This window comes from Maylandia zebra, linkage group LG20, assembly GCF_041146795.1.
Source record: "Maylandia zebra isolate NMK-2024a linkage group LG20, Mzebra_GT3a, whole genome shotgun sequence".
Lineage (NCBI taxonomy): Eukaryota > Metazoa > Chordata > Actinopteri > Cichliformes > Cichlidae > Maylandia > Maylandia zebra.
This window is the reverse complement of record NC_135186.1, coordinates 33,108,686-33,123,013: the sequence shown is the minus strand read 5'-3', so window position 1 is coordinate 33,123,013 and position 14,328 is coordinate 33,108,686. Positions and strand designations below refer to the sequence as shown.

The 14,328-nt window shown below is 38.5% G+C and overlaps 1 protein-coding gene and 1 long non-coding RNA gene across 2 annotated transcripts; both read right to left on the bottom strand.

Moving 5' to 3' along the window:
• Positions 1 to 3,375: 3,375 nt before the first annotated feature.
• On the bottom strand, positions 3,376 to 6,607 carry LOC143414418 (uncharacterized). Its single transcript, XR_013095040.1, has 3 exons — positions 6,461 to 6,607; positions 5,831 to 6,151; positions 3,376 to 4,895 (listed from the first exon to the last, which is right to left on the bottom strand). It is a non-coding gene; the product is annotated as an uncharacterized LOC143414418 (long non-coding RNA).
• Positions 6,608 to 7,753: 1,146 nt separating this feature from the next.
• Positions 7,754 to 14,094, bottom strand: LOC143414431 (scavenger receptor cysteine-rich domain-containing protein DMBT1-like). The gene is made up of 7 exons (XM_076878776.1): positions 13,759 to 14,094; positions 12,404 to 12,823; positions 11,774 to 12,094; positions 10,431 to 10,838; positions 9,801 to 10,121; positions 8,446 to 8,865; positions 7,754 to 8,136 (listed from the first exon to the last, which is right to left on the bottom strand). Exons 1-7 carry the CDS (start codon positions 13,868 to 13,870, stop codon positions 7,754 to 7,756), a joined length of 2,385 nt encoding a protein of 794 aa, XP_076734891.1. The 5' UTR covers positions 13,871 to 14,094.
• Positions 14,095 to 14,328: the final 234 nt, after the last annotated feature.

The window sequence follows — 14,328 nt, the reverse complement described above, 5'->3', positions numbered from 1 at the left end:
TATAGGTCTTCCTCTCATCGTTGCCCATTTATTATAACCTCTTCTCACTCTCCCTGCCCATAGAATGATCCAGTGTCTCTGTCAGCAGGCTCCCGCATCCCCGTACTGAATTTGTATTATTTCTCACTGTAAAAAAATATATTTTACTACTACCAAGTAGTGAAATTTTGATCATTTGTACTCACATAAGCTGAACACTAAGACCTTTTACCGTTTTTTTAGCTACGATGTAGAGGCGGGGGGGGCAGCAATCTCTTCCTCGATCTTCCCTAGGTCACAAAACAATGTACTGAGTTTTGCTTCTTCCACAATAAATGCAGCGTATTTACAAAAGTATTCACTCATCCATCCAGATGATTGAATTCAGGTGTATAAAATCAAGCATCTAGGCTTTCACACTGTTTCTACAATCCTTTGTAAAAGAATATGAGAGAAATTTGCTCAACACTAAATATTCCAGTCAACTGTATAAAGTTATAAAGTAACACATTACTGTAATCACATTACATTTTTCAGTTACACAGTAATGTAATACATTACTATTGTAAAAACAGTTTTAATTACTTTACAGTTATAACTATTTTATTACTTTCATTTAAATATAATTTTCCATTATCAGACCAGGCAGATAGAAAGGAAAAAAACATCAAACAATTTGTTTTGTTTTCTTCTTGCACACTTATGAAGCAATCAGCTGATTTAAGTCCATGTGCTGAGAGATGGGAAATGGTGAAGCAGTTTACAATTTTCCAGGAGCAGAAATATGAACACACTATTTCTGTCTTTTGTTCTTTCATTTTTTTAATTGCACAAAAGGACAAGAACACGATGATGAAATGGAAACTGTGTGCAGGACAGAAACAACTGAATTATACTACTAACATACCTTTGACTTTGCAAGCATCTGCACTGACAGTTTGCTAACACAAAAGCCAGTGAAACCATTATCTTGGCCTCCTGTAACACTGTGAGGAATCATTGACAAGTAGGGAGTCATTTTTGACCAGGCGATGTCCTTCAGTGTGCATATTAAACAAATATGTTGGACTGTTGTTCTTGCATTTGTGCATTATAGCGATAATGCTAAAAAACAAGTTAATGCATTTATTATTTCTAGGCTGGATTATTTTCTATCACAGTAGATTTGTTTTCTTTGTGGACATGCTATAGTCAGCTGACCTGTGACCTGCTCTGTTCTGAGGTTTTACTGCTCTTTGTGGATTTAAGCCAATTAAAGTAATATAAAAAAGGGGGACACGGCTGGGACCCCAAAACACATAGATCTCGGCCAGAGGGGCAGAATAAATCCCCTGATCTATGCAACGGACCGAAGGGTAGTCGACCCCTGACGTTGAAGAAAGAAGAACAGCAGAGAATCACCCGACTGGAAGACACTGGTAGCTGCAGAAATAAAATAAAGGTCAAAAGCTCCTCGGACAGAGGTTCTAGTCTGAGTACATTTGAAGGCTTAAGGTAGCACCATGATGAGGGTGGGGGGAAACTAAAGCTGGGGGAGAACTGGCGAGTGATGGGAGTGTTATCTGTAACTACTGCTGTTGTTGTAACCATTATTTTTCTGGCATTTGAATTGCCCAAACACAGCGGTCATCCCACATATGGTCGTCCCGTTAAAGGGGGACAGATGGCCTCAGGGGCAAGAAGAAATGGACCTTGCAACGCTGGATTGTAAGATGTAAGTGATCTCTTTATAAAGAGATCAAAGGGGGAATTGTGAGATTATTATAATATCTTATGCCACCTTATGCTTCTAATCAAATAATAGTTGAATCATTATACGTCTATAGGCCACATTATGCCTTGGATTAAAGATTGTGAAATCATTACACTGTTTTATTATTCATTATACTGCTGAGTTATAAGAAATGCTGTTTGTGTAGAATCATGGCCTTCCTTTTCTGATTAGAAAGAACAAAACATATCAAACAGGAAACCAAGGTCGTAACTTAGGCTCACTGAGAGAGAGAAAGAATGTGGATGTTTAGGTTTTATGACTTTGGAGGGGGGCTGAAGCTATAAGAATGTGAGAGACGGTTAGACACTTCCAGATTTTGCCAGACACCCTCCTGTGAAAATCTCCCTTCCTGACGTAATGCTCAAAGTGTTGTATGGAATAAAGAGATTGTTGATTGAGCATGAAACACAGAGCTTTGTTCTTCCTTCAGCCCAGAGATCAAAGAATTGGGATATTTAACAACACAAATAAAAACATATCCTGAGAATCAAACAGTTTCACCTGCTTTTTTTTTTATTTCATTTTTATATTTTGTGTAATTTATTGTAGATAAAGATAAGAAAATGCAGTAAAGTCACATACGTATGTGCCAGTCACATTCAAAAACACATGTGCATTTAGACGGTATACACAATCAAAACACTGTCAGCATGACAAAAAAAAAAACAGACTCAAAGGACATTACATGGATAACATACAACTCTTGTTATATTCACTGTTTTTATTAAGCAAAGTAGTCAGATATTTGTGTTAGTTAAGCCACTTAGAACTCATCTATAAATTATTTAAGCATAAAAATGCTACTAAGTTAAGGGATGAACTGCTGTTGTGTCTCTACATAACGATTAACCTAGTGAAGAATCAATTTTAATATCATCTCTAGGCACTTTGTTACTAGTGGACAGTCACAAAACACATTTGTTCTCATTTATGTCTGTGAAGGTTCTCAGTAATCCAGGTCATTGTAGTCTAAGGAGCTTGGAAAGAAAAGTGTCTGAGAACAAAGAAAAGCATTTGTTCTCATTTAGTTTCAGACATGGACAAAATTGTTGGTACCCTTCAGTCAATGAAAGAAAAACTCACAATGGTAACAGAAATAACTTTAATCTGACAAAAGTAATAATAAATAAAAATTCTATAAATCTTACCCAGTGAAAGTCAGACAGTGCTTTTCAACCATGCTTCAACTGAATTATTTAAAAAATAAAATGCATGAAACAGGCCTGGACAAAAATTATGGTACCCACAACTTGTTGAGCATGGTACACACCATGTCACCAAACAACACAGTGACTACCTGGAGTTCTATATATAGGCCTACTGACTGATTACAAGATTGTAGACACCTGTGATGCTGATTAGTGGACACACCTTGGATTAACAAGTCTCTTTGGTCACATTATTTTCCTTCTTTTCTAGGGGTACCATCATTTTTGTCCAGGCCTGTTTCATGCATTTATTTTTTAAATAATTCAGTTGAAGCATGGTTGAAAAGCAATGTCTGACTTTCACTGAATTTTTATTTATTATTACTTTTGTCAGATTAAAGTTATTTCTGTGATCATTGTGAGTTTTTCTTTCATTGACCGAAGGGTACCAACAATTTTGTCCATGTCTGTAGGTGAATGTACAAAAAATGCCAATGATGGCACAGTTTGACAGACACAAAATAGTAATTTTGTAGCAACGAGGTGATTCCTAAAAACCTATTAGCTGTAACATGCCACTTTTCTTAAAAAACTATGAAAAATTACATGTTTCAACAAAAAAAGGGGAGGCAGGGTGGAAGGGTGGCTGTCGAGAAGCCATTCCTAAGGAAGGGAAACTACTTGGGAAGGCTTAGGCAGTTTACAGGTCAGGAAAGAGGTACAACAGTGAGTGCCTACAGCTATCTGTAAAACACAGTAGAGGTGGAGATTAAGCCTACTTAAAGAGAAAGCCTGCTTAAGAGGCTGTGCTGAAGAAATCTTCATGTGTATTGAGGGTGAAAAATCATTTTTTAGGCTATAAGATATCATTGCTTTCAGCATGTCAGACTAATTTTCTTTAATGATATTATTGTATGATTAGCATTAAGCATTTACAAGAATAAAGTATAATCAGTAAGCTCTGTATTTTGTCTTTTTTTGGCAAATGAATTATACTCTCAATAAGAATGAAGGGTGATAGAGAGAGTCTACCACTGACCTTTCTTATGTTGTGTGTTGAGGAGCAGGTATGCCATATACTGTATAAATCTGTACTAAAATCCAATAAGCCTACACAGAACTGTGCTGCAGTGGACTCAGGACGGTGTAGGGATTTTAATGGGTTGTTTCGTATGCACATACTAGCGTTTATTCTAAAAGAAAGAAGAAAGAAAAACAACTAAACAATTAATTATTATTTTTCAAGAAATATGCTCTGCAGACTAAACTCAATTAATGAGAAGAGAGCCATAACCTTAAATTCAGTAGTCTCGGTGTCATTAAAAACTGATGATGTGGATGGGGAACTAATACGATTCAATGAAAAGTGAGCAGGAAGTAACCTGAAATGAGTAAATCTCAGCTGAGATGTAAACTTCATCTCAAGATTAATTTATGTAAATAGCAACAGTAAAAGCAGCAGGTACAGAAGGGCTGTGAAAGAAAAACTATTTAATGCAATAACACTTGTAGGTAAAACTGTAACATAGTATTTCCATGTTGGTAAGATAAACTCTCCAGCTGCTAAAATTTACCTTCACATATGACACCGGCGTCTTCTTTGTGGCTGCAGTCGTGAGATCCAAACCCTGAGTGGAGACACTCAAACAGGTTGGATTCCCAGCCTGTGCATGACACCTCATCCATCCAGATGGGCCCTGTGCCTTGTTCAAATAGTGCATTAGTTGGTGCAGAGAGGACCCTACCACAGCCCAGCTGCCTACATACCACCTGAGCATCCCTCAGGTCCCAAGAATCATCACACACTGTCCCCCACTGGCCACTGTGGAGGATCTCCACCCTGCCAGAGCAGGAGCCATGAATGCTATTTACCAGACGGACCGCCCCCTTTACTCCTGTGTTGTTATCCACTGCTGTTGAACCAGTGACATCTACCGGGGTGGATGGAGAGGTCTGTGGTAGTGAAGCAGGTGTGGAATAAGGAGATCCAGGGTCTGTTTATAATTGAAGAAGAAATACAAATCAATTATAATAGTGCGCTGATGCTGAAGGAATTTTGTCAAAAACAGTTTGAGAACAAGATTTAAAAATTAACCCGTTAGCGTGTATTCATATTTAAAATGTATCAATTCAGAGACAAATTTGAGATTACACATTTGAATTTTAACAGTTGAGTTTTAACAGTTTTATGTTCTATTGTGAATTAAAGACATTTGTCGTACTGCCACAGAGAAACCCTCCCAACAAAAACTAAAAAAAAGTCTTTAGATGAAACGAATGAAAGATTATCTTGATCTTATTAAATATTCACCATGAATTTGTTAATGGAAGAGGCAATAATGGAAACATCAGTATAATATAAACTTAAATTAATAATGGTGGACGTCCTCCTGGGTCTAGGTTATTGCCCAAAGAAGCCTTTTTTTGGTTTTCAATAATAACTGATGCTCCAAATTTCATGACTGTAACTAAATTGCAGTGATTGGGTTGTTTCACTGAAATATTTCATGAGGGCCAACAGTTATGAATATTACGAATATTCAAGTTTTTCTTCTCCCATAAAAATAGCTTCATATTTTGTGGTGAATTGTCTGCCACAGGAGGACATCATTATATGAATACCCATAATTTTTGCATTCAGGGAAAATCAAGGTCTTTTTCTGACCACATTTGAGATGGATGTAGTCAGCTTCTGAGGAGGAGTATGCTAAAGTATATAACATGATATGTTCTCTTACAATTAGGTGGCGCTCTAACGATTAATAAATATTGATATTTAATGACAAAATATTTAATATAACAAAACCTGTGGGTAGCACAGTTTGAAGTAAATAAAACATAATATTTCTATTATTGTATAATAAACTTTACAGCATAGACACAGAGTAAAAAAAATGTAACCTCCGTGATGCCACCTTCTCAAATTTACCTTGACAGATGACACCAGCGTCTTCATTGTGGCCACAGTTGTGAGATCCTAACCCTGAGTGTCGACACTCAAACAGGTTGGATTCCCTGCCTGTGCATCCAACCTCATCCATCCAGATGGGCCCTGTGCCTGCACCAAATCGTGCATTAGCTGATGCAGAGAGGACCCTACCACAGCCCAGCTGCCTACATACCACCTGAGCATCCTCCAGGCCCCAAGAATCATCACACACTGTCCCCCACTGGCCTCTGTGGAGGATCTCCACCCTGCCAGAGCAGGAGCCATAATTGCCATTAACCAAGCGAACATTCCTTTGAGTTTCTGCGATAAAAGGGATTACATACAAAAAATAAAGAAATGCAAGAATACAATGATAATTTTAGAATGAGCCCCTATGAACTGCAGATTAACATTGCAAATTACCCAGTTTAAACTCCACATTCCTTCAACTTTAAATGTTTAACAAAATTGAAGCATTCAATGTCAAAGAGCCTGTAGGTAAAATATTTTAGTATAAAGTGAATATAAATGTGTAATAGTTGGTCACTGAAAACCTCTCAGTTAAAATTTTATCAGGGACAAACAGTCAAACACGTACAAACTTGAGTCCATCTGCCTTCTCAAATTTACCTTCACAGATGACACCGGCGTCTTCATTGTGGCCACAGTTGTGAGATCCAAACCTTAACTGGCGACACTCGAATAGGTTGGATTCCCTCCCTGTGCATGACACCTCATCCATCCAGATGGGCCCTGTGCCTTGTCCAAATCGTGCTTTAGTTGGTGCTGAGAGGACCCTACCACAGCCCAGCTGCCTACATACAACCTGAGCATCCTCCAGGCCCCAAGAATCATCACACACTGTCCCCCACTGGCCTCTGTGGAAGATCTCCACCCTGCCAGAGCAGGAGCCATGAATGCTATTTACCAGACGGACCGCCCCCTTTACTCCTGTGTTGTTATCCACTGCTGTTGAACCAGTGACATCTACCGGGGTGGATGGAGAGGTCTGTGGTAGTGAAGCAGGTGTGGAATAAGGAGATCCAGGGTCTGTTTATAATTGAAGAAGAAATACAAATCAATTATAATAGTGCGCTGATGCTGAAGGAATTTTGTCAAAAACAGTTTGAGAACAAGATTTAAAAATTAACCCGTTAGCGTGTACTCATATTTAAAATGTATCAATTCAGAGACAAATTTGAGATTACACATTTGAATTTTAATAGTTGAGTTTTAACAGTTTTATGTTCTATTGTGAATTAAAGACATTTGTCGTACTGCCACAGAGAAACCCTCCCAACAAAAACTAAAAAAAAGTCTTTAGATGAAACGAATGAAAGATTATCTTGATCTTATTAAATATTCACCATGAATTTGTTAATGGAAGAGGCAATAATGGAAACATCAGTATAATATAAACTTAAATTAATAATGGTGGACGTCCTCCTGGGTCTAGGTTATTGCCCAAAGAAGCCTTTTTTTGGTTTTCAATAATAACTGATGCTCCAAATTTCATGACTGTAACTAAATTGCAGTGATTGGGTTGTTTCACTGAAATATTTCATGAGGGCCAACAGTTATGAATATTATGAACATTCAAGTTTTTCTTCTCCCATAAAAATAGCTTCATATTTTGTGGTGAATTGTCTGCCACAGGAGGACATCATTATATGAATACCCATAATTTTTGCATTCAGGGAAAATCAAGGTCTTTTTCTGACCACATTTGAGATGGATGTAGTCAGCTTCTGAGGAGGAGTATGCTAAAGTATATAACATGATATGTTCTCTTACAATTAGGTGGCGCTCTAACGATTAATAAATATTGATATTTAATGACAAAATATTTAATATAACAAAACCTGTGGGTAGCACAGTTTGAAGTAAATAAAACATAATATTTCTATTATTGTATAATAAACTTTACAGCATAGACACAGAGTAAAAAAAATGTAACCTCCGTGATGCCACCTTCTCAAATTTACCTTCACATATGACACCAGCGTTTTCAATGTGGCTGCAGTCATGAGATCCTAACCCTGAGTGTCGACACTCAAACAGGTTGGATTCCCTGCCTGTGCATCCAACCTCATCCATCCAGATGGGCCCTGTGCCTGCACCAAATCGTGCATTAGCTGATGCAGAGAGGACCCTACCACAGCCCAGCTGCCTACATACCACCTGAGCATCCTCCAGGCCCCAAGAATCATCACACACTGTCCCCCACTGGCCTCTGTGGAGGATCTCCACCCTGCCAGAGCAGGAGCCATAATTGCCATTAACCAAGCGAACATTCCTTTGAGTTTCTGCGATAAAAGGGATTACATACAAAAAATAAAGAAATGCAAGAATACAATGATAATTTTAGAATGAGCCCCTATGAACTGCAGATTAACATTGCAAATTACCCAGTTTAAACTCCACATTCCTTCAACTTTAAATGTTTAACAAAATTGAAGCATTCAATGTCAAAGAGCCTGTAGGTAAAATATTTTAGTATAAAGTGAATATAAATGTGTAATAGTTGGTCACTGAAAACCTCTCAGTTAAAATTTTATCAGGGACAAACAGTCAAACACGTACAAACTTGAGTCCATCTGCCTTCTCAAATTTACCTTCACAGATGACACCGGCGTCTTCATTGTGGCCGCAGTTGTGAGATCCAAACCTTAACTGGCGACACTCGAATAGGTTGGATTCCCTGCCTGTGCATGACACCTCATCCATCCAGATGGGCCCTGTGCCTTGTCCAAATCGTGCTTTAGTTGGTGCAGAGAGGACCCTACCACAGCCCAGCTGCCTACATACCACCTGAGCATCCTCCAGGCCCCAAGAATCATCACACACTGTCCCCCACTGGCCTCTGTGGAAGATCTCCACCCTGCCAGAGCAGGAGCCATGAATGCTATTTACCAGGCGGACCGCCCCCTTTAATCCTGTGTTGTTATCCACTGCTGTTGAACCAGTGACATCTACCGGGGTGGATGGAGAGGTCTGTGGTAGTGAAGCAGGTGTGGAATAAGGAGATCCAGGGTCTGTTTATAATTGAAGAAGAAATACAAATCAATTATAATAGTGCGCTGATGCTGAAGGAATTTTGTCAAAAACAGTTTGAGAACAAGATTTAAAAATTAACCCGTTAGCGTGTACTCATATTTAAAATGTATCAATTCAGAGACAAATTTGAGATTACACATTTGAATTTTAACAGTTGAGTTTTAACAGTTTTATGTTCTATTGTGAATTAAAGACATTTGTCGTACTGCCACAGAGAAACCCTCCCAACAAAAACTAAAAAAAAGTCTTTAGATGAAACGAATGAAAGATTATCTTGATCTTATTAAATATTCACCATGAATTTGTTAATGGAAGAGGCAATAATGGAAACATCAGTATAATATAAACTTAAATTAATAATGGTGGACGTCCTCCTGGGTCTAGGTTATTGCCCAAAGAAGCCTTTTTTTGGTTTTCAATAATAACTGATGCTCCAAATTTCATGACTGTAACTAAATTGCAGTGATTGGGTTGTTTCACTGAAATATTTCATGAGGGCCAACAGTTATGAATATTATGAACATTCAAGTTTTTCTTCTCCCATAAAAATAGCTTCATATTTTGTGGTGAATTGTCTGCCACAGGAGGACATCATTATATGAATACCCATAATTTTTGCATTCAGGGAAAATCAAGGTCTTTTTCTGACCACATTTGAGATGGATGTAGTCAGCTTCTGAGGAGGAGTATGCTAAAGTATATAACATGATATGTTCTCTTACATCTAGGTGGCGCTCTAACGATTAATAAATATTGATATTTAATGACAAAATATTTAATATAACAAAACCTGTGGGTAGCACAGTTTGAAGTAAATAAAACATAATATTTCTATTATTGTATAATAAACTTTACAGCATAGACACAGAGTAAAAAAAATGTAACCTCCGTGATGCCACCTTCTCAAATTTACCTTGACAGATGACACCAGCGTCTTCATTGTGGCCACAGTTGTGAGATCCTAACCCTGAGTGTCGACACTCAAACAGGTTGGATTCCCTGCCTGTGCATCCAACCTCATCCATCCAGATGGGCCCTGTGCCTGCACCAAATCGTGCATTAGCTGATGCAGAGAGGACCCTACCACAGCCCAGCTGCCTACATACCACCTGAGCATCCTCCAGGCCCCAAGAATCATCACACACTGTCCCCCACTGGCCTCTGTGGAGGATCTCCACCCTGCCAGAGCAGGAGCCATAATTGCCATTAACCAAGCGAACATTCCTTTGAGTTTCTGCGATAAAAGGGATTACATACAAAAAATAAAGAAATGCAAGAATACAATGATAATTTTAGAATGAGCCCCTATGAACTGCAGATTAACATTGCAAATTACCCAGTTTAAACTCCACTTTCCTTCAACTTTAAATGTTTAACAAAATTGAAGCATTCAATGTCAAAGAGCCTGTAGGTAAAATATTTTAGTATAAAGTGAATATAAATGTGTAATAGTTGGTCACTGAAAACCTCTCAGTTAAAATTTTATCAGGGACAAACAGTCAAACACGTACAAACTTGAGTCCATCTGCCTTCTCAAATTTACCTTCACAGATGACACCGGCGTCTTCATTGTGGCCGCAGTTGTGAGATCCAAACCTTAACTGGCGACACTCGAATAGGTTGGATTCCCTGCCTGTGCATGACACCTCATCCATCCAGATGGGCCCTGTGCCTTGTCCAAATCGTGCTTTAGTTGGTGCAGAGAGGACCCTACCACAGCCCAGCTGCCTACATACAACCTGAGCATCCTCCAGGCCCCAAGAATCATCACACACTGTCCCCCACTGGCCTCTGTGGAAGATCTCCACCCTGCCAGAGCAGGAGCCATGAATGCTATTTACCAGACGGACCGCCCCCTTTAATCCTGTGTTGTTATCCACTGCTGTTGAACCAGTGACATCTGGAGAGGTCTGTGGTAGTGAAGCAGGTGTGGAATAAGGAGATCCAGGGTCTGTTTATAATTGAAGAAGAAATACAAATCAATTATAATAGTGCGCTGATGCTGAAGGAATTTTGTCAAAAACAGTTTGAGAACAAGATTTAAAAATTAACCCGTTAGCGTGTATTCATATTTAAAATGTATCAATTCAGAGACAAATTTGAGATTACACATTTGAATTTTAACAGTTGAGTTTTAACAGTTTTATGTTCTATTGTGAATTAAAGACATTTGTCGTACTGCCACAGAGAAACCCTCCCAACAAAAACTAAAAAAAAGTCTTTAGATGAAACGAATGAAAGATTATCTTGATCTTATTAAATATTCACCATGAATTTGTTAATGGAAGAGGCAATAATGGAAACATCAGTATAATATAAACTTAAATTAATAATGGTGGACGTCCTCCTGGGTCTAGGTTATTGCCCAAAGAAGCCTTTTTTTGGTTTTCAATAATAACTGATGCTCCAAATTTCATGACTGTAACTAAATTGCAGTGATTGGGTTGTTTCACTGAAATATTTCATGAGGGCCAACAGTTATGAATATTACGAATATTCAAGTTTTTCTTCTCCCATAAAAATAGCTTCATATTTTGTGGTGAATTGTCTGCCACAGGAGGACATCATTATATGAATACCCATAATTTTTGCATTCAGGGAAAATCAAGGTCTTTTTCTGACCACATTTGAGATGGATGTAGTCAGCTTCTGAGGAGGAGTATGCTAAAGTATATAACATGATATGTTCTCTTACAATTAGGTGGCGCTCTAACGATTAATAAATATTGATATTTAATGACAAAATATTTAATATAACAAAACCTGTGGGTAGCACAGTTTGAAGTAAATAAAACATAATATTTCTATTATTGTATAATAAACTTTACAGCATAGACACAGAGTAAAAAAACTGTAACCTCAGTGATGCCACCTTCTCAAATTTACCTTGACAGATGACACCAGCGTCTTCATTGTGGCCACAGTTGTGAGATCCTAACCCTGAGTGTCGACACTCAAACAGGTTGGATTCCCTGCCTGTGCATCCAACCTCATCCATCCAGATGGGCCCTGTGCCTGCACCAAATCGTGCATTAGCTGATGCAGAGAGGACCCTACCACAGCCCAGCTGCCTACATACCACCTGAGCATCCTCCAGGCCCCAAGAATCATCACACACTGTCCCCCACTGGCCTCTGTGGAGGATCTCCACCCTGCCAGAGCAGGAGCCATAATTGCCATTAACCAAGCGAACATTCCTTTGAGTTTCTGCGATAAAAGGGATTACATACAAAAAATAAAGAAATGCAAGAATACAATGATAATTTTAGAATGAGCCCCTATGAACTGCAGATTAACATTGCAAATTACCCAGTTTAAACTCCACATTCCTTCAACTTTAAATGTTTAACAAAATTGAAGCATTCAATGTCAAAGAGCCTGTAGGTAAAATATTTTAGTATAAAGTGAATATAAATGTGTAATAGTTGGTCACTGAAAACCTCTCAGTTAAAATTTTATCAGGGACAAACAGTCAAACACGTACAAACTTGAGTCCATCTGCCTTCTCAAATTTACCTTCACAGATGACACCGGCGTCTTCATTGTGGCCGCAGTTGTGAGATCCAAACCTTAACTGGCGACACTCGAATAGGTTGGATTCCCTCCCTGTGCATGACACCTCATCCATCCAGATGGGCCCTGTGCCTTGTCCAAATCGTGCTTTAGTTGGTGCAGAGAGGACCCTACCACAGCCCAGCTGCCTACATACAACCTGAGCATCCTCCAGGCCCCAAGAATCATCACACACTGTCCCCCACTGGCCTCTGTGGAAGATCTCCACCCTTCCAGAGCAGGAGCCATGAATGCTATTTACCAGGCGGACCGCCCCCTTTAATCCTGTGTTGTTATCCACTGCTGTTGAACCAGTGACATCTACCGGGGTGGATGGAGAGGTCTGTGGTAGTGAAGCAGGTGTGGAATAAGGAGATCCAGGGTCTGTTTATAATTGAAGAAGAAATACAAATCAATTATAATAGTGCGCTGATGCTGAAGGAATTTTGTCAAAAACAGTTTGAGAACAAGATTTAAAAATTAACCCGTTAGCGTGTACTCATATTTAAAATGTATCAATTCAGAGACAAATTTGAGATTACACATTTGAATTTTAACAGTTGAGTTTTAACAGTTTTATGTTCTATTGTGAATTAAAGACATTTGTCGTACTGCCACAGAGAAACCCTCCCAACAAAAACTAAAAAAAAGTCTTTAGATGAAACGAATGAAAGATTATCTTGATCTTATTAAATATTCACCATGAATTTGTTAATGGAAGAGGCAATAATGGAAACATCAGTATAATATAAACTTAAATTAATAATGGTGGACGTCCTCCTGGGTCTAGGTTATTGCCCAAAGAAGCCTTTTTTTGGTTTTCAATAATAACTGATGCTCCAAATTTCATGACTGTAACTAAATTGCAGTGATTGGGTTGTTTCACTGAAATATTTCATGAGGGCCAACAGTTATGAATATTATGAACATTCAAGTTTTTCTTCTCCCATAAAAATAGCTTCATATTTTGTGGTGAATTGTCTGCCACAGGAGGACATCATTATATGAATACCCATAATTTTTGCATTCAGGGAAAATCAAGGTCTTTTTCTGACCACATTTGAGATGGATGTAGTCAGCTTCTGAGGAGGAGTATGCTAAAGTATATAACATGATATGTTCTCTTACAATTAGGTGGCGCTCTAACGATTAATAAATATTGATATTTAATGACAAAATATTTAATATAACAAAACCTGTGGGTAGCACAGTTTGAAGTAAATAAAACATAATATTTCTATTATTGTATAATAAACTTTACAGCATAGACACAGAGTAAAAAAAATGTAACCTCCGTGATGCCACCTTCTCAAATTTACCTTGACAGATGACACCAGCGTCTTCATTGTGGCCACAGTTGTGAGATCCTAACCCTGAGTGTCGACACTCAAACAGGTTGGATTCCCTGCCTGTGCATCCAACCTCATCCATCCAGATGGGCCCTGTGCCTGCACCAAATCGTGCATTAGCTGATGCAGAGAGGACCCTACCACAGCCCAGCTGCCTACATACCACCTGAGCATCCTCCAGGCCCCAAGAATCATCACACACTGTCCCCCACTGGCCTCTGTGGAGGATCTCCACCCTGCCAGAGCAGGAGCCATAATTGCCATTAACCAAGCGAACATTCCCTTGAGTTTCTGCGATAAAAGGGATTACATACAAAAAATAAAGAAATGCAAGAATACAATGATAATTTTAGAATGAGCCCCTATGAACTGCAGATTAACATTGCAAATTACCCAGTTTAAACTCCACTTTCCTTCAACTTTAAATGTTTAACAAAATTGAAGCATTCAATGTCAAAGAGCCTGTAGGTAAAATATTTTAGTATAAAGTGAATATAAATGTGTAATAGTTGGTCACTGAAAACCTCTCAGTTAAAATTT